This window comes from Eulemur rufifrons, chromosome 30, assembly GCF_041146395.1.
Source record: "Eulemur rufifrons isolate Redbay chromosome 30, OSU_ERuf_1, whole genome shotgun sequence".
NCBI lineage: Eukaryota > Metazoa > Chordata > Mammalia > Primates > Lemuridae > Eulemur > Eulemur rufifrons.
This window is the reverse complement of record NC_091012.1, coordinates 21,739,427-21,761,186: the sequence shown is the minus strand read 5'-3', so window position 1 is coordinate 21,761,186 and position 21,760 is coordinate 21,739,427. Positions and strand designations below refer to the sequence as shown.

Here is a 21,760-nt window from a genome sequence, read left to right as displayed (position 1 = left end):
GGATCAGGGCAAGGCCCCTGAGGGCGGTCCGGGGGGTGGGCCTGAGGGTCCCCAGGTCCTCTGAGGCTCACTGCGGGGCTCTGCATGTGTGTGGGTGGGGCAAAGGACGTGGTAGGGGCGGCAGGACCCAACCTGGACGTGTCCCTCTTGCCCGGCTACCATAATAACGGGACACTCGGATCACGTGGGATCCCCCTGGCGTCTGCAGTGGCAAGTGGGCAGGGCTCTCACCTGAGTGTCCTGAACAGGTGCAGATGGGTTCATTACCCATTCAGAGGGCTGGAAGGATAAGGAGTCACTCCACCACGGTCTGTGCCCCCAGACGGACAGGCAGACAGGGCATCCCTGGGGCCCTGAGGGCCAGGGCCCCAGTTTGTCCCAAGGGCGTGGTGAGGGGCAGGCAGAGGGCACTGAAGTTGGGGTGTGCGGGGCAGGGGTGCGCTCTGTGGCCACAGCCCGGGACGGGTACTGAAGGGATGGGCCGAGGTGGGACTGGACGGGACTGGGCGCTGGCACCATCTTCCTCGTCCCCTCCTGCTGTGACAAGAGGCAGGAGGGTGAGCCAGCCCCACCCTTGTTGAACCTGGAGAGCCTCGCCCTCACCCGTGGGCTCTCACTGAACCGGTCCCCATTTCTCTAGTGTGTCTTTGCGCTCACAAGGGTCAGGAGTCATCTCTAGCGTCTGAAGACAGCCAGCCATGGCACCCCCGGGAAGGAAGCACGTCAGGAGGAGGGCTGCCGAGGCCCCGGTGGAGGCTCAGCTTATGGCAGCCTATGACGTTCAGCATGGAGGTAAAAGCGCACAGAGGGGCGGCGGGCTGGGCGAGGGGCTCCCCGAAGCCTGTGCCCGTCCAAGGGCACGGTCTGTCTCGTCTCTTGGCAGACCGAGCACGTGGGTGGCCCAGGGCCCCGTCATTGCTATGGATTCCACCATGCAAATGCACCAGAGCCCCAGGTTTTTTCGAAAGCGGGTTCATGCTCCCACCCCCGAGCAGAGTTACAGAAGCTTTTAGCCCAGCTCTTCTGGACGGGTGCAGCCCTTGCTTCCAACGTGTCTGATAGGCAGTACACGGTTTGCCGTGACTGTAACGCCCAAAGGCTTGCAGAAGTGCCTCGGTGAAATGGTCTCAGACCCTGGCATCATTTCACGCGACCTGCACCTAAACCGTTCCACCTGTAGGTCTGCTTTGCCGGCTCTTGGCGGCCAAGAGGCCAGGAATTCCACCAATAGGACATGCCTCCCGCATCCTTCCTTTAAACATCTTTGTCCTTTTTGCTTTCAATGCAGAAAACTATCTAGGAATGGGTGACGGTGGAGAAAACAGCTCCTGTTCAGGCACTCCTGAGCAAGATACGTGGTAATGTGTTCAGAGTCATTTTTGCCTGGTAGTAAAGTAATTAAGGAAAATCAGCTTCCACTCATGTGGCAGGCGTTGTATGTAAAGCACTTGGCAGAAGGCATTTCTTCTAATGCACACATGGTATTTCACTGACCAACAATGTAAATGTGAATGTAATGTCTTCGCAGGAATGAGTTCCAGAATATGCTGGAGAGATTTGAAGGTATGTTTTAGGAGATATTTGTAGGTGAAGACACTTTTCATAAACCATATAACGTTTACAGCAGGAACTGTCAGTCAGTGCGTGGCACTCCTGTCGTTTACTGCCTTGTTCTCAGGTACAGGATGTTACCTAAGTCTTGAGGGTGATTCAGCTCCATAGATTACTTGCCCCTTCGAATTGTTGATGTGAAGAGAATGGCACTGACAATGGTACCATCACTGGTGAGAGGTGATGCTTTTATTTGATGCACTGTGGAACATTAGAAGAAACTGATGAAATAATCTCTTCCACACTGTGCCACGTAGCGAGTCATAGATCCAGTTTTAACGTCAATGTTTCATTTTCCCGTGTCGGTTATTTCCCATAACTTCCCAATTACTTCTCCATGGGTGGCAGGAGTGCCGGTCGAGACCCCTAAAATACCTGCCTATCGTTATATTCACCTTAATAACCCTGGTAATGGAGAACGAAACACAACGTGGCTAGCAATGGAGTGATGTATGATCAGAGTCAATGGCAAGTTTTAAAGGAACATGTCCGATATCAATTACCTTAACTGTGTTAAAGGACATAGTCTTAAGTGTGAGAGTCAATTTTTGACTCCTCTGTGTGGATAATTCATACGAACAGGTGAGTTTTGATACCGTTGCTCAATTTGTTTGGGACAGTGTGCTTGATTTGTGAGCTGTCTTATTATTTGATCAATATACATGATAAACTATATTTCCAAATTATTTGTAGAATGCTGCAGTTCATTCATGATTACTGGAAAATAAGTACTGATGGTAGATCTGTTACAGAGAGTCAGTCGTAGGCTTGGCAAAGCATTATTTGAAGTAGTAAAAGTATTTATAAGTTTAGCAAATTTGAATTTTCCACAATGCAACCTTTTGATGACAATGATACGCAAACCCTCCACGAAATGATGTGGAAACTGTTCTTGAATAAATTTTCTCATTTCCTTGTCTTTTAGTCTAATTTATTTGAAAGGTTCACTGGCTAAATTAAATTTTTTTATTCATTTTTCATGAAATTTTCTGTATCTTTTTGAAGGCCTGTTAATTGGAAAAATTTTCTGTGTCTCATGTAACAAGTTCTAACAATCATTCATCTAACTCTGTCCTTTCAGTTGGTGAATATTTCATAAAATGTTATGAACCAGCCTTTATAGCTGTTATCTCATGACAAAATAAAGGGGTCAGTGTCACCCTTTTCTCACATTTTGGAAAACAGAAACTTTCAATCTTTAGCTGTATTTTCATCTTAAATTAAAAAGCGATGTCCCGTTAAGGCACACTGAATTAAAGGAGTAGCTGGAAGCTTTCACAAAAATATAAATAAATAAATAAATAAATAAAGCGAAAAGGAAGCAAAGTATCTTGCTTTTTGAAATGATGCCTATTGGTTAATGCTAAGTGCCTTTCCAAATACTGCGGAACCACGGTTGCCGGAATTGACTTGAACATATAGGACGGGAATAGTTTCCAAGAGTATATTTCAATGGGTATCTATTTGCAATGCAGGGGACATGAAAAAGGTTCTTTATGAAAAGAGAAAACATTTCAAAATGAACACCGAGGCTTCTGTCAACACCATGCAGCAGACAATTGAGCATGCTTGGAAAACCCATCAAGAGCAAACGTAAGGTGGTTGGAAATTTCGAGCAAAACCATTTGTCTCATTTCTTAGTATACTCATGAGTAGAAACTACGGAAGAAACATACTATGTGCTGTATTTGGAGGATGCTCAAGTTGAAAATACATCTGGCTTGATTTTCCCCTAAGGAATTAATTCCTTTAGTCCTCTGACCTCACCCCATACCCCATAATTGAAATAAGATGTATTTCCTCAAGGTCAATAAAGGTGACCTATTTTGCTTTTGGCAATCACAGTTGATGTGCTTAACCTAAAGAAGTTTTTATTCCTTCCATGAATGTGCTTCCTGAATTAGAGTTAAGTGTCTTTAGCATTTAAGACTGTGTTTGAGCATATAGAAAAAGGTTAGTCTTATGTTGTCAATAATTTGTAAGTTTTACTGAATTAGTCTCACTACTTGTACAAATAGTTGTCACAGGAAAACATGGGGAAAAATGAAGTGTTTCTGGTGGGAGGTCACAGATGATAAGTGGGTACAATATTCACATGGAATTTATTTGTGACATCACAACCTGTGTGTTATTCAGGAAGAGAAAAGGAAAAAAGAAACCCATGTCAATAAAATGCATTTTCCTGGAAAATTTATAACACAGTAAATGTTCCGTGGTTTTGAAGAGCTAAGACATGTGAGGTAGCTTCTCTCTTAGCTGGTAACAAACAAAGATTCTTGTCATGAGAGTAAATCCTCTGTTGTATGTTCCCATCAGAGGATTGCAGCTGATGTCATCACCTTCTCCCTTCACGGTACATGTCGTGACAAAATAATTTTGTTTCGAAAGTGTTTTCCCTTTTTCTTATTGGTAGGAAGTGTCACAGCATCCATTATTCTGTTCTGCAGGCAGAAGCTTTGTCTGGATTATTCTCAGCAGTTCCAGGCTTTGATTCAGGAGTGGGATCTGGGTGCGAAGAAACTCAAAGAAGAGGAAGAAAAACTAGCTGTTGGTATCAGGCTTAGCTTTCTAATTAATTAATCTCTTGTCTCAGACTGTCAGGGATGAATCATTCATGCAAAACTTCCAGGAGAGAAGGTAGAGTCCAAGAGTACAGATGGACAAGGTGGGTGGGAGATGTGGCGACGGGAGCCAGGACGTCCTCTTTGGATTGGTCCTGTCCCTTTAGAGAGACACTAAGGTCATCAGTTAGAGGTAGGGGCAGGAGAGGAGGTGTTACCTTTAGGGCAGGGGACAAGGCCTGGAATTGTGTCCTGAGAGTGGGCCAGGGAATGGACTAGGGGACTCTAACTGCCAAGTGGCATTAGGGGGTCCATCTTAGGTTAGGGTCATAGCGATCATGAATTGACAATGAGACCAGTCAGCTTGCTTGAGTCAGAGCTGCTGTGCAATTGGGTTTTTCTGGGCTGGGGTCTAGCTGAGCACGTTGGCCAAGGGAGAGGGGTGCAGGGTGTAGAAGCAAGGACAGAGGTATGATGACTGACGATGGAATTGAAGCTGGAATTGAGGAAAATGAGGACACGGGGGTGGGGAGTTGAACAGTCCAAAGCGCTCACCCACTGGATGTTAGGTCCTGGGGACTACTGGGCTGTAGTACTGAAGTGAGTGACCTGCCAAGGGTGGGAAGTAGTGGCTGGATGTTGGGAAAAATGGAGAAACAGCACAGTACCGTGGTCCAGGGAGTGGCCTCTGGAACCACAGTGCTTGAGGTCCAACTCTGATTTGACCATTGGAAGCTGTGAAGCCTGAGCACATCCTTTGTGTGCCTCAATTCCCTCAGCTATGGTGGGGACATCATGAGAGAACCTATGTTGTGGAGTTGCTTTGAGCATCAAGTGAGTTACTACATAATAAGTTTGTTTAACATGGTTTAGCAGTGTATCCATGACCTGATTCCTCTGTGAGATTTTGGTATCTTTTATATTGTGTGGATGTTGCAGTTACTGGGACTGACCAAATGTAGGCTGTGACCTTGCGAGTGGCCAAGTTCAGAGGCGTGTTCTGTGGAGGAACAGAAAGTCCAGCATTGTTGAAAAGAACATGTGTGTGGATTTTAAAATCATCAAGAATAAGACATACGTATATACTGTTGTTAAAAGAGAAAATTTGCTATTCTACTGAAATTTAATATAGAACCATTTTTTCCTAAATCTTCAATTTTACTCATAGCACTATTACAACTTTTCCCTTTTATATTTGCAGAGTATACTTCTACAGCTACAAAAGGCTTGTGACCACTCTAGAATTGTTGAGAGCTGGAGAATGAGAGAATTTAAAGAGTTACATGTGGCATTCCTAAAGGTCTGTTGTATTTGGCAACACAATGTAGCTTCATAGCACATAATTTGTATATTTTGTATAGAAATATTGTTTTTCTTTTCTAACTTATATTAATGTGATTCTATTTTTAAAATTCTTTTTTTTTACTTCTTTTAATTTATTCAGGATATTATGGGGGTGCAAACATTTTGGTTACATGTAATGCTGTTTGCCCCGCCCAAGCCGAACAACCCAAATGCCCTTCAGTACCTGAGAGGATTAGTAAAATGTGGTATATGCATACCATGGAGTACTGCTCAACTACAAAACACAATGGTGATCTAGCACCTCTTATATTATTCTGGATAGAGACTGAGCCCATCCTTTGAAGTGAGGTATCACAAGGATGGAAAAACATTCTCTCTCTTGAAAATTCTTAAGCATTTACCACTTTGGTATCATTGGTCCCATTTTAAGAAAAGTAATACATGTATTTTTACTTTTAGGATTTATTAGTGGTAGTGGGTGATAGTCATGCCAGGAAATGGTAAATCGGCACTTTTACCCAAAATACACATATGGTGCAGGACATGCATAGGTTACTAAGGGTCTTCATGGCTCTTTGTTCCACAGTGAGTTTTGTAGCAGAGTAAATAACTATAGATGAACACGGGAGGAATAGGTCATTGCTACATGTGACTGCATTGTCTGCCTACTGCCAATGGTTCTCAAAGAGCAATGACACAATTGTAAGGAATGAGTATTTCTTTTATTTCAAATTGATTTCCTGAGTAGTTCGTGGCATATTTGCTTGTACTATTGCAGGATTGCAGTAGTATTGCAGTACTGCAGTATTACTGATGTGATGACAAATTGCTTTTAATTTTTTTATGGATACCTAATAGTTGTCTATATTTATGAGATACAAGTGATGTCTTCATACAGGCATGCAGTGTGGACTCATCAAATCAGGGTGACTGGGCTACCCGTCACCTCAAGCATTTCTCGTTTCTCTGTGTTAGGAGCATTCCAATTTCACCCTTCTAGTTAATTTAAAGTATACGATAACTTGTTGACTGTAGTCGCCCTGTTGTGCTGTCTTATGCTAGATCTTGTGCATTCTGTCTGGCTATATATTTGCACCCGTTAGCCATTCCCACTGCATCCCCGCTCTCTGCTGCTACCCTTCCCAGCCTGTAGTCCTACCATTCTACTCTCTAGCACCATGAGAGCAATGGTTTTAATCTTTAGCTCCCACATGGGAGTCAGAACACGGGAAGTCAGTCTTTCACTGCTTGGCTTATTTCACTTAACATAATGTCCTCCAGTTCCATCCTTGTGGCTGCAAATGGCAGGATTTCATTTTTTTAATGGCTGAATGATACTCCATTGTGTGTGTACACATTTCCTTTATCCATTCATCAGTTGATGGACACTTCGGTTGATCCCAAGTCCTGGCTATTGTGACTAGTGCTGCAGTCAGTGTGTGGAGTGCAGGGATCTTTTCCACAGACTGATTTCCTTTCTTTGGATACATGCCTAGCAGTGGGGTGGCTGGGTCATAGGATAGATCCATTTTTAGTTTTTCTTCTTAACATATGACACTTGACTCTTCCCAGCCTGCCAGTAGCTTCCCCTCCTGAATTCTTAGACATTCACAGTCCAGCTCCCCCCATCCCCCGTTAGATGACCCCTTTTGAAACTTCGTTGACTGTGTTCTTTCTTTCATCCCCCAGGGAGACATCGCTCTGTGACGCAGCTCAGCATCACCCCGTGCTTTCCTGTGCTTTTCCTGCACAGTAGCTACGACTCGTTTTTCTTGTCCTGTCGAAATCTCATGCCTTTTCCTACTAAGCAGCTATTAACCTCCACTTTTTTACTGCATAGTTCCAGCAAGTTGACCTTCCATTCCTAGTATGCAACGTTTATGAGATTTCTATTTATGTGTTTGCTCCTGACTCCCGAATATGGAAGAGATTGTGTATTTATCTTTCAATCCCTCCACAGCACTCGACACACTTTGCTTTACGTAGGATGCACTATTTCACTGTTTGTGGAAGGAAGAGTAATGATTTAAATCACAATTTTTTTTAATGACTTGAACAGGTCGTATTACAGGTCAGAATATTCCCTTTAAGGATATCATGTTCTGTTGACCATTAGGGATGATAAATGTTTTAATACCCGGTGTTTTGGAAACTTACTCAGGGATTTCACGATTATGGCATTGATTGATAGAGAACTTAGCTCTTTTTCCATTCTTTGCTCCACCTTGGCCTCAAAAGTTCATTGTCTTATAGTTTCATGTAAGGTGTGTTAGCGTTGTACCTCCTATTATCATAATATTTTGCTCAAGTCACACATTTCTATGTTTATGCAGTTGGTATTTTGGTGTTCATGCAGTACTCAGTATGTTTTTTATTTGGAATAAATAATGACCATCATTTGAAGTTTAAACTGTACTTCTTTTGGAATGTGTCTGTACATATTTATAATGTAATGAAACATGGAGGTTTGGAAGTGAACTAGGCTTGTTGTTTTAGAGTGTCCAGGACCTGGAGGAGGATCATGGAAATCTTATTGGTGAAGGAAGTGAACTTAGAAAAGAATTGGCCGCGTTGCAAACAAAACTGATGATGCAAAATGTAAGTATTGTGTATTTGAAACTCAAAACTAAGGATTGATTAAGCACTAAGGTATTGTATTGGCTGAAATTTTCATAATACACAAAGATGAAAGAAATGATTAATATCTCTTCCTGTAACAGCAGTGGGAAGAGGTGGCCAGTGTTCAGATGATTATACTGTCCCTGTTATTCTGATGACACTTCGAAGTTCGAAGCTGAAACTGTGTGATAGGATACAGTCATAAAATGAGCTACATGAAGCCAATGTGGCCTAAAAAGTCTAGTTTCAATTATTACATGTTCTTTGTTCATGTGTTTGTTCAGCGCCAGACCCCCTTTCTGTTAAAACTCAAGTAAAAGCTAAAGAGTTCTGTGAGTAGCAGACGTTCCAAAGTTGTATGTTTCAGGATTTCAGCCCCTTGATAGTATTGCGGACTTTGTTTCCCTAGCACTGTCAACTAACTTTTAGCAATAAAGATGATTCAACTTTACGTTTGGCCTCAGTGGATCTGTGTCAGTCTCAAATGGCAGAAATCACAGGAATGGAAGGTTACGCTGTTCTTCCTTAAGAAAAAAGTTAAAGAAGATAAAATCTATGCTATGTACACCCTTTTTTTTGCAAAATTAGTAAGTTACAAAACCTATTCTAATGCCAGAAACCTGCAGAGGAAATATGTTCTACAGATTTACAGGACTTAATAAAAGCTATACAAGTTTGTTCCCCAAAAGAAGTTACACTGCCAAAAATCATTACACCACAGAATAAGATATATAAATGTCACTTGTGGACATAGATTTGTGAAAAATGTCACTTTCACAAAAAAATCAAAATTTCATTTAATTCATTTGTGTCCACTGTTATTGATAAATGACACCTGCCCCTAGCAGGAGTAAAAGTATTTAATTAATGTGTATATGCCTAATGACCTATGCTTCAATATCGTATACCATTCTGTAGAGACAGAATTTTTTTTAAAGTGTGGTGTGTAGTTACCATATGCAAAATTGATTTTATATTCATCTATATATGTGAAAAATTAATTCACTCCCTTTGTCTTTTATAATGTGATTGATGGTTTTACACATGAAACACGAAATCTTCAATTGTACGTTTTGCATTTAATGAACCTGAAGTTGTTTCCGAATTTGATGTGCGTAAGTCAGTTAAACGCTATCTGTTGCTGAGTTACTCAAATTGCTTTCACGCCGTTCAAAAATCCACTCCCACTTAGAGAAGAGGAGTGACTTTCTCCCAAGTTTCTGCATGTTGACAATTTTTATTCTGGCCCCGAACACATTCTTCACTTCATTTAAATTTTTTTCCAAATTTTTAAATACAAGTGCACTCATATTCTATTTTCCAAACTCTGATATCTTACATAGGAAGAAGTGAGGCCTCCACCATGAATAAATATTTAATACTCTGGGTCAATTTACTACCTGACTTTTGTAAAAGATTTTCCCCTTAATCTAAAGTATGTGTTGGAATATATGTCTTCAGTATGATGTCAAAGTCCTAAGACGTCCCTCATTTGAGAACTTTTGCCAATAGGTACAGACGTGAAATAAATACTCCAGGCTGTTTTCTGTGTACCTAATTCTCAGGAGTATATTCTTTTACCTTTGAGGAATAGAAACGATCACTATTTTGTATTTTGTTCAACATATCTTTTACTGAAGATGGATGAAGTACATGTTAATTAGTCTCTGAGTTTTCTCATTATTTCATTATGTATCGTATATGCTAGCTCTATACGTAGGAGTCAGTGTCCGTGAACACAACCTTCACCCACATCGCAGTCTCACAGTGTCCGTGGAGCACAGGCAGCTGACCATTTATCCTGTGATGGCACCGAGGAGGAAAGCCATCCATTGGATGAGGAGTTGGCAGCCCCGTGTGGGAGGATTAAGTCCTTTCTTGACACCAGGGCTCCTCAATTAAAAGAATGCCTTACCCCCAATTGCACGAGACTTTAGCAGAGACAAACTCAGACATTGGGGAGTAAAGGCAAGAAGGCTTTGCAAACACAATGGTTGGTGATGGCCTGTAGCTCTTTCATGGCACAAGGATCCTTAATCCTACGTGGATTGAAGGTGACACTGGGGCCCCAGGGGATACAGTAGAAAGCATCACGTTGTCATATTGCATCTATCACTCAACACACTGGGGACCTAAGGAAGGGTACGCTATAGCTCATGGCCTAAAGGAGAGTCCAGAGCAGGGCTATGCTCTTCAAACTCTCACAGGGCCTAGGGTTACGCGAAGGTGATACAGTGCCACCGAGGTTTGACTCCAATTTTTATACACCTGATGTTTTACGCTGGTGACCGGCTAACAAATACCCATGAGATTTCTTCTATCCAAAATTTACTGTGTCGAAATCCATCAACATTTGTATGCCAAGGTTACTAGTTTTGTGCAGATATCTAAATAAAGCTTATCTGTCTGAAGTTGCAAAACACCTTCATCCCTGCCTAAGCAGTGAGAGGAGCTCATGGCTGCCCTGGCATCTGTGCACACAGCCCCTTTATTGCACCCAGACTGCAAATGCTCTGAGATGTCAGGTTGAACCAGGCAGCCAGTTGAATTTTTGCCCAGTTGAATGAGGATCCTCTCAGTGCTGCTCATCCAAAACACATTGACACCAATTAGGTAGTAAGGCTCCTCAATCTGGAACCCTCAATTCATACATCTGTGTCCCTTAAAACAGATTTGTTCTCATTTCATTGTAAATCATAGTGGTGACACTACCTACGTCACAGGACCATCCTGAGGGTCAGTGCGGCAGAAATGGGAGGCGTCGGGCTCCTGTCTCCCCAGTCTTCCTCCTGACACCAAGACCATGCATCTGGGAGTCACCGAGCCAGGCCTGTTACCTCAGAATGGCTTGTGTCTTCCTGAGATTTCCTAGTACACTAAGCTTGAATTGAAGACAGTGACCTACTAAGCACCAACTTCTATCAAAATACCGAAAGGTCCCCAACCAAGCAGACAGTAAAAACACTCCTCAAGGTGAGAATCTCCGCCTCCCTGTAGTCTACAAAATATGCAAATTAGCAACTTTCTGTCCTGACCTTGAGTTACAAGTTTCAAGTGAAGAATATCATGAGCATTTATTTGTTTAAATGTCTAACGTAGCAGATAAATTTTGACCCGCAAAAGGTACCAACTGATATGTTTAATTGTTTGTGAGGAAAATGGGATCATTTACTTCTAAGGAATGATATGATCATGCATAGTGGGAAATGCCATAATAACATCTATGGGATAAGAAAATGAAGAGTATAATCACACAATGGTATGAACATATAAAATGAATAAAAGGGGGGAAGAGGTAAACTTAATATTAAATCCAGGGCAAGGGTTTCTGAAAATACCAACAGTGCAGTATTGTCTTTCTGAATTATTTGAAACAGGCTTAAGTGAAATATTAATTTCAATACCTACGTTTACCATATAGTGCCGCATTGTTGCTCCTCAAAATTAAGACTTTGCAAAAGTGATCGTGGAGCTACCTGAATTTCAGTGACATCAGGTGTAAAGAGGAAGGACAACCTGCAGGTAAGGGTTTATGCACGAGATTCCTGAATGGGGAGGACTGCTAGTGCTGTCTGAAGCACCGAAGGTGTAGACATGCCTATGGGCTTAGTTTATTCTGACTGTCAGTCCTGTGATGGAATCATCATCTGGCTGCACGGTTAAGGGAACAAGGCTAGAGAGCAACATAAGCTCCCTCACGTGGTCGCGAGGTGCACATTAGCGTGCAGACTGGGGGGAAACGGACCCACTGAGAGCATAGATTAAATTCCTGATAAAAGTTATCAGTGAGGTGACAGAGACCGTTACTCTCTACATCACGTGCCTCTATAAGGTTGGAATATGTTTTACACAATCTTGGATCACTCTTGTAATTAGGAAAAAAATATAACATTGAAAATGATATAACTTGAGGCACATTGTCAAACACACACAAGCCAAATTGATTTAAAAAGTCAAGTATTCGCTTTGAAATACTCGAGTGGGCCGGGGCACCACATCAGATTTGGAGAAGGCAATACATAAAGCAGACTCAGCTGCCTTTGGGCAGTTGTTGAAGCCAGGTGATCAATACATGGGGCCCATTATATTCGTCTCTGCAATGTGTACGTTTCACAAGTTTCAAGAGCCTCTCAGGTTGTGAGACTGCCAAGAAACACTCCTACATCGTGGCTGGATTTGACAATATCGTGCTAAGTGAAACAAACCGATAACAGGTCCAGAAGGAGACATACTGCACGCTTCCACTTTAATGAGGTATTAAAATAGTCAAATTCATACAAGCAGAAGGTAGAATGGGGACTGCCAGGGGCTGGGCGAGGGGTAAATGGGGAAGCAAGGTGCAAGGGACATAGAATTTCAGCCTTAGAAGTTGAGAAAGTTCCGGATATTCACCAACTAAAGAATTCAAACGAATCCGCAAGAAGAAAACAACACCAGTAAAAAGGTGGTGAACATGAACAGAAGTTTTTCAAAAGAAAATAGACAAATGACAAGCAAACATATGAAAAAATGATCAACATCAATAATCATCACGGAAATGCAATTGAAAACCACAATGAGACACCACCTTAGCCCTTCAGAAGGACCGTTATTAATCAGGTAGAAAACAATGGATGTTTGCATGGATGCAGAGAGAAAAGAACGCTCATACACTTTCAGTGGGACTGCAAATTAGTACAACCTCAATGGAAACAGTATGGAGATTCCTCAAAGAAATAAATGTAGACTTACCGTTTGACCCAGAAATCCCACTCCTGGGTCTCTACCCAAAGGAAAAGAAATCATTTTATCAAAAAGACACCTGCACTCGAATGTTTACTGCAGTACAATTGCAATGATATGGAATCAACCTAAGTGCCCATCATTTCATGAGTGGTTAAAGAAAATGTGGTTTATATACACCATGGAGTACTACTCAGCCACAAAAGGAATGAAGTAATGTGTTTTGCAGCAACTTGGATGGAGCTGGAGGCCATTAACCTACGTGAAGTATCTTAACGGAAAAACAAACACCACATGTACTCTCTAATATTTCGGATCCAAACAATGGGCACACACAGGCACAGAGAGATGGAAAGGACATTGGAAACCAAGAAGCAGGGAGGTTGGGAGGGGGTGAGGGGTAAAATGTGACCTGTTGGGTGTAACGAACACTGCTGTGGTGATGAGCACACTAAAAGCCCTGACTTAAGCATTATACAAGGTATCCATGTAAGAAAAACCTTTGCACCCCCCCAATATTTTGAAATAAAAACAGAAATATATTTTGAAGTTATCAAATTTAATAAGGTTAAAATCTTTTTAAAAAATTATTTCATCTAGGAGATATCATATGCCGGACTGTTATTATTAATAAAAACAACTTAATATTTTCAATAAAATATTTTACACTGGAGAAAAGGGAAGAGCACACTTGAATATTATTTGGTTTTCTTATGTGACCACAATAAAGAGAGAAACCTATAAAATGACATCAAGAACCATGTATAATGTTTTACATACCGAAAGAATTGTCATATACCGTTTTGACATACAGAGTTTTAATGAAAATGTCATGGCATTAAAGTCAGGTGCCCTTATCTCAATTAATCCCTGAAATTGATTTTTAAACACACTCTGCAAAATTACTCCCTAACGTACACCTGTCCAAAAATTGACCACAGAAACAACCCAATTCATTTCAGTTTTTAAGTCTTCATTATGAAAAAGAAAAAAAAAAAACGTAGCAGAAAGTTCACTAATTTACCTTTGGAAAGAAATGCACAACCTTGGCCAAAGCGCTTCCCTAAAAGAGAACAAGAATTTGTTCTTCTGACTTACTTGTTCCCCATCGATAACGTACAAATACTTATTGTTCAGGGTTAGTGCAGACTTTGCAAGTAAACAGGCTTTCCGTTCTACCCAGCATGCTCATTAGATCATTGGCATCTCCATATGAGAAATATACAAGGAATATGAGATAGTACATAAGACAGTGTTTATGGCGTGTGCTAACACCCTGTTTCTGTGGTGCAGTGTCCTAGGTTTTACAGAGTTTCATGGGAGGCGCTTACAAGTTAAATACACAAAGCTCTGGAATCCATTCCCTGGTTAATTACTGGAATCCCTGACTTCACCAAGGGAAGGGCTGCAGCATAACCCATACACTGTTTCACAAATGAGGCTACCATTTCTTCAAAACTGGCATTAACTAGGACATCTTTCAATCTACCGTTGAAATGAGTAGAAACAAGTGGAAAAGGCTTGTAGAATGAGCGCTTTCCACCTCAAGCCCTCCTTATGTCATACCTTCATAAGGACATAAAAGTTTCAGATGCTAGTCATGATAAGATTAAAGGGCATGCATTACTCTATCAGTTATTAATAACTGGAAATGGAATCACGATGATAGTCTCTTTCATTCCTTTTAAAGTGATAATTCCCTTTCTCCTTTGGCCTGTAAACTGGGCTTCAACAGTAAACATGTTGGTTGCTAAAATAAATGATTATATATGTGTGTTAGAAGAGAACTGTGTTTCCACCCTATGGAAATATGAAATGTACTACCTCTCCTCTATTGTAAAAATAAACATCTTCAATCAAGCAGATGAGTTTTACTCTGCTTTGAATTTTTTCTCTTTCCTTAATTTTATATACATATATATATATTTTCTCTTGAAGGAATGATTTAAACAATTCTACTGGATTACAATAGTTATGTTAGCAATCAAACATACGTAGGTAGACTCCAGTCCTTGGTACTTGGTTTAAGTGTTACCAGGCTCCCACGAAGCAAGGAACCTCACAAGAAGCCGTGTCACATTGTTGAGGAAGTTTGTGTCCAGGGCTCAGCCCTGCCCCAGGGTTTATCCTCCCTGTCTGGCTCCCAGTGGACCAGCTGGTCTGACCCCAACCCCGCAGGACCCACCCCCTCCCTTCCCACACACCCGCCTCTTCCCTCCTTCCTCCCTCCCCACCATCACAGAACACGCAGACAGACTTCATTTCACAAGTGGTTGATTTTATTCTCATCGCCACGGTGTACCCGGTTAGTGAAAAATTCCTCGTCCACACGCTTGGCCATGTCCGGCAGCCAGACCTCTGGCGACTTCGCAGATAGCTCTGAGGTCGCTGGCCTCACTCCAAGGTTACTTACTGGCTGCTGAGGGTGACACTTGAGGTGGTGGAGCTCTCCCCGCTCTCTGGGGCCTGCTCTGGCTCATTTTGACCGAGTCCCTCTGCAAGCTGGTGACAAGGGTCGAACGGTGTCGGCCCTCTCCCCTCCTTGGGTTTCATTGAAGGAGGAGTCACTTTTGGAGAAGCTTTTCTCTTCAAAGTCCCTCGAAGGGGTCCTTTCGTCTTCCTGGGCACCTGCAAGGACAACAGGGAGATCACAGAAGGGCACTGGTTTGGGGGAAGAGGGTGGAGGTGGGGTGGGAGCATGGGAAGGGGTGCGGGCCGAGGAGGGTTTGTGCTGGGCGAGGGCAGAGGGGGAGACTGGGGGGCAGGACTCGAGGGGAAGGCGGGGAGGAGCTTGGGTGGGTCGCTCACCTTGAAGCTGCCTCTGGACCTGTGCTGACCAGGGACCTTCCTCTTCTTCCACCTTTTCCCTACTTTCACATTTGTAGTTGGTTGTTTAGTGACGGTGCTGGAGGCTTCTGGTTTTCTGGTCATCTTCACCGTGTCACGGCTTCCCAGAGGTCTACCCAGGCCACCTGACCTCCCTATATATACCCTCCAAGGGATATGGCCAGGCCACGCCCCTGAGCTTTGTTTGGTCACCGAGCCACTCTCGAGCCAATGGGAGCCCTGGGGGGAGGGGCTTTGACATCACAAGGCACCAGCCTGACATCAGGGTGAGGGAGGGGGATGCTGCGGAGAAAAGGAGGATTTCCTTAGCAACCCTAAAGCGCTTTCCCACACTGACCTGCCACCCCTCCTCATTTCTTCATTTTCAGTTTTGGTGGGTCCCATGGCACAGATCATGTGTCTCTTCCCCACGTTTTACGTGGACTTCCCATACAGTGGTACATTCTGTTCTCTCCCACCTTCCACCATTACTTAGTTTTTGTATCTCCTGCCTAAAATCTCCCCATGCTAACCTGGCCCTCTTTAAGACTTACATGGAGATGTGCACCGTCCCTTCCTCCTACAAATTCCTCTCATGTACTTTGAAGACCATTCACTTCTTGGCTGTTTCATTTCACCTCTCGTTCTCAGTGTCTGCTTACGTTGCCTCGGTTTTCTGTTTTCATGCTTGAAATTACTGACTTCAGGCTGTCAACATCAGCTGGGTGTCTGCCGCAAGCTGGCTTCTCCAGAGAAGGAGAAAGAGAAGCAACAGCATACGTGTGTGTGTCTGTGTGTGTGTGTAATTGTATATAGCTTATAGGTCTATTTTGTATTGTATAGCATTTGTATATGAATATTGTATATATGTAATCTGATTTAAATTAAGGAATTGGCTCACACATTGCTGGAGGTGCCAAGATAAAATATGCCAAGCAGGCTGTGAGGCTGGAAATTCAGGAAAGACTTGATGTTGCATTCTTGAATTTCAAATATATATGGCAGCCCAGCAGTTCCAGTAGCTAGAAACTGAAACGGGTACTCCTGAGTTAGAGATGTGTAGAGTAGGCTCACATCAAAACAGACACGTGGAAGAATTGAAGAGACATAAACCCAAGCATATACAATTAACTGGTTTCTGACAAGCCCAGCAAGAATAGACAACGGGAAAAGAATAGCGTGTTCAATAAATTGTGTGTGGGAGACTGAATATCCACATGCGAAAGGATGAAACTGGGTCCTTATCATAGCCCAGCTCTGCTGGACGGATGCAGCCCTTGCCTCCAACATTTCTGATAGGCAGGAGAAGGTTTGCTGTGACTGTAACCCCCAAAGGCTTGTAGAAGTGCCTTGGTGAAATTGTCTCAGACCCTGGCCTCATTTCCCATGACCTGCACCTAAATGGTCCCACGAATAGGTCTGCTTTGCAGCTCTTCATGGCAAGGAGCCCAACAATTTCACCAAGATGACATTTCTCCATGAAACCTTTCCAGAATAGTATCCTTCATTTAAAGTGTTTCTCCTTTTTATTTCAATGCTGGAAAGGATCCAGGAACTGATAAATGTGGGTAATGTGTTTATCATAATTTCTGCCTGTCAGAGAAGGTACTTTAGGCAGAGTCTCCTGTGGCATAGGTAATAACTATGCTATGTAAAACATTTCACCTGAGACATTTCTTTTCCACGAAACACTAGTTTATGTAGCATTATTTAAAAATCTTGATATAACTCACAGGGACGATGTACAGAAGATGTTACACGGATTCAGAGGTATGTTTTGGGGGCTATTTGTAGTTAAAGAAAATTGCTTTCAACCGTGCAATTTTTAGAAAAGGAAATGTTAATTACTAGACTGTTAAATGCCTCCTTCTCACATATCAGATTTAGCATAAGTACTTATTGTGATCTGCCTGATAGATTTCCTTTCTGACCTTTTTAACTGTTGTTGGGGAAAGTGAGAATACTTCTAACAATGGTGAGGTAAGAGTGCTCCTTTTGTTTTGTCCACAGGGAAATTTAATCGATTGTGACATACTAGAGGAAATTGGTTGAGACACATCTCTCCTTCTTTTAGTGTGCACAGATTAAATGATATATCAGTTTTTTAATATCAGTTTTTCATGCTCTTAATTTAGCTATTCTGCTTTGCAGCTTTCTGATGTTGTTTTCTTTGGAGTAGCAGTAAAAATTGAATTTTTATTGTTATTTTTACGAGTAAACTATGTAGGGGAAAACTTAAGACAACTTTTCTAGCTAGTGTGTAATTGGATCAAAAAACTCATAAATTTTATATTGGCACGTTAAATGCTAGCTGCACTAACTGTATTGTGGGACCATACTCTTTAAAAAGCCTTACTGATTTCCTGGCACTTCTATAGAGACCATATTCTTATAAAAGAGTCCTATTCAATTTTTGGCTCTTCTGCAGAGATAATTTGTATAAGCAGTATATTTTGAAAGCTTTGTTCTACGTGGTGGTTTCAAAGTGCTGGTTTTGTGAGCAGTCTAATAAATTGATTGTTATAGATGATCCTGTAGGTATAAAATACTTGTATTATGGTACAGATCCTTTATGAGTACTTGAAATCTAACAATTGATGGTACATCCCTGATGTTAAATCATATGTTTAGTGAGACATTACTTATAGTAGTAAGACTTTATTAAACATGACACATATGGATAAACATGTTATATAAAAAGCTCCCAGAAAATATTTCAAAAGTGTTCTTGAGTTTGTTTATCTACTTAAACTAATATTTTTACACCCATGGACGTTGTCTCTTTTAGTAAAATACAGTTAAAAGCATCACTCCCCTAGAATGTTTAAAAAGAATTTTCTTCTTGTATATTAAATAATTTCTATCCTTTTCGTGGTATTGTTAAATAAAATACTTTTGTGTATTTTATGTAATGAGCTGTGACAATATTCCATCTAAACTTGTCCTTTGAATTGGGGGATATTTTATAAATGTGAAAATTAAAATTTGTGTTTGAGACCTTTTATACACATTTTAAAGATACAAACTATTTTGATTATTGGATTTTTTTATCATCTGTAAATTAAAAGTGATCTGCAGGCCGGGCGCGGTGGTTCACGCCTGTAATCCTAGCACTCTGGGAGGCCGAGGTGGGTGGATCGTTTGAGCTGAGGAGTTCGAGACCAGCCTGAGCAAGAGCGAGACCCCATCTCTACTAAAAAGAGAAAGAAATTATATATCGACAGCTAAAAATATATATAGAAAAAATTAGCCGGGCATGGTGGTGCATGCCTGTAGTCCCAGCTACTCGGGAGGCTGAGACAGGAGGATCCCTTGAGCTCAGGAGTTTGAGGTTGCTGTGAGCTAGGCTGACGCCACGGCACTCACTCTAGCCTGGGCAATAGAGAGAGACTCTATCTCAAAAAAAAAAAAAAGTGATCTGCAGTCAGAACAACTAGAATTGGAATACTAATACCGAAGGTTTTCACAGAAAATAAGTGAGCAAGTCTTCTTTTTTGAAATGATACTTATATTATAAATTTTAAATCTTTCTAATATTTTTGAAGCAAAATTTCCCATATTGTTTTGAATATAAGGGAACAAAATACTTTTCAATATTGGTTTTTAATGACTATTTATTTGCTATGTAGCTGACATTAAACAGGCTCTTCCTGCAAAGAGAAAAATGTTTGTAAGGAACACAAATGCTTCCATCAACACCACTGATGAAAACGAGCATGTTTGCAAAACACAGCAAGAGCAGGGGTAAGGTTGTTTACTTCTTTGAACCATGATATTTGTGTCATTCTTAGTATTCATTGGTGCAGATAATTTTAGACAAACACTATCTTGTATTTGTTAGAGTCTCCAGTGAACAATATATTTCACGTGATTTTTCTCTAAGCAGGTAAGTTTCTTTAGTTCTATAAACTCAGATTAATCAAATTGAAATATATTAGCTAGAAGCCAATGAAGGTGATCTATTTTCCCCTTTCATATAACAATAGGGTTTTCCTGTAAAACTAATTTAATATACATTTGTAGGAATATGCTTGTTGAGCATAAGGTGACACTCTTAAACATTTACTCTTGTGATAGTTAACAATAATCAGTTACATAGAAAAGGGTAATATCGTAAATACATTACATATTTTAGTTGTGTTCACTATTCTGTTTACAAAATCATTGTTGTGCCAAAGTGAGGAAATATCAAATGAAATATTCCTGTTTGGAAGTCATGTAGGATGAATGGATATGATGTCCTCATTGAATCTACCTAGCGTGTCAAAGTCACATGTTATTCAATGAGAGGAAATGAAAAGTAAACCACTTTTAGATAAAAGAATATTTCTGGAAAATTTTTAGTACAGTACATCTTCCTTTGTTTTCAAGAGGTAAAGAATGTAAGATAACTTCTCTGGTAGTCAGTCAGGAAGAAATACTTTTAGAATGAAAGTAAATTATTTGACCTTTTCCCCATGAGAAAATGTCAGCTGCTGATACTCCCCTCTCATTTTGTGATATAAGTTATACCAATTCAATTGTTTTGACTATGTTTATTTTTTCCATACTATTATGAAGTATGACTGTGCTCTTTATTACGCATTGCAGGCAGAGTCTTCATTAGAAATATTCTCAGAAATTTCTGACTTTGTATCAAGAGTGGGATATAGATGCACAGAAAGCTGAAGAACAAAAAGAAGAAAAGCTGTTGGTATCAGGCTTTGCTTTCTAATTAATCAATCTCTTTTTTTTTTTTTTTTTTGAGACAGAATTTCTCTCTGTTGCCCAGGCTAGAGTGAGTGCCGTGGCATCAGCCTAGCTCACAGCAACCTCAAACTCCTGAGCTCAAGGGATCCTCCTGTCTCAGCCTCCCGAGTAGCTGGGACTACAGGCATGCACCACCATGCCCGGCTAATTTTTTCTATATATATTTTTAGCTGTCCATATAATTTCTTTCTATTTTTAGTAGAGATGGGGTCTCGCTCTTGCTCAGGCTGGTCTCGAACTCCCGAGCTCAAACGATCCGCCCACCTCGGCCTCCCAGAGTGCAAGGATTACAGGCGTGAGCCACCGCGCCCGGCCCTAATTAATCAATCTCTTGTCTCAGACTGTCAGGGACGAATCATTCATGCAAAAGTTCCAGGAGACAAGGTAGAGTCCACGAGTACTGATGGACAACGTGGGTGGGAGATGTGGCGACGGGAGCCTGGACATCCTCTTTGGATTGGGCCTGTCCCTTTAGAGAGACACTAAGGTCATCAGTTAGAGGTAGGGGCAGGAGAGGAGGTGTTGCCTTTGGGGCAGCGGAGAAGGCCTGGAATTGTGTCCTGAGAGTGGGCCTGTGAATGGACTAGGGGACTCTAATTGCCAGGTGGTATTAGAGGGTCGATGTTAGGTTAGGCTCATAGCGATCATGAATTGACAATGAGACCAGTCAGGTTGGTTGAGTCAGAGCTGCTGTGCAATTGGGTTTTTCTGGGCTGGGTCTAGCTAAGCACGTTGGCCAAGGGAGAGGGGTGCAGGGTGTAGAAGCAAGGACAAAGGTATGATGACTGACCATGGAATTGAAGCTGCAATTGAGGAAAGTGAGGATGCGGGGGTGGGGAGTTGGACACTGAAAAGCATTCCATTCAATGGATGTTAGGTCCTATAGACCAGCAGTCCCCATCATTTTTGGCACCAGGGACCAGTTTCACGGAAGACAATTTTTCCATGGAGTGGGGGTGGGGGGAGTGGTAAGATACTCAATTGCCACTATAAAGCCTGCCACCAGATGCAGCTTAATTGTTACTTGCCACTCACTGATAGGGTTTTGATATGAATCTGCAAGCAATTGATTTATTATGGTCTCTGTGCAGTCAAACCTCTCTGCTAATGACAATCTGTGTTTGCAGGTGCTCCCCAGTGCTAGCATCACTGCCTCAGCTCCACCTCAGATCATCAGGCATTAGATTCTCATAAGGAGCGCACAGCCTAGATCCCTCGCACATGCAGTTTACAGTAGGGTTCGAGCACCTATGAGAATCCAAGGTCACTGGCGATCTGACAGGAGGCAGAGCTCAGGTGGTGATGCAAGTGATGGGGAGCAGCTGTAAATAAAGATGAAGCTTCACTCTTCTCCTGCTGTGCCGCCT

At 41.7% G+C, this 21,760-nt stretch overlaps 1 protein-coding gene across 1 annotated transcript in view; it reads left to right on the top strand.

The window, feature by feature from the left end:
- Window positions 1-698: 698 nt before the first annotated feature.
- Window positions 699-21,760, top strand: part of LOC138378826 (gamma-aminobutyric acid receptor subunit theta-like) — a 36,220-nt gene continuing 15,158 nt past the window's right edge. The window contains 1 exon segment of the mRNA XM_069464163.1: window positions 699-792. Coding sequence (XP_069320264.1) covers window positions 699-792 — 94 coding nt within the window.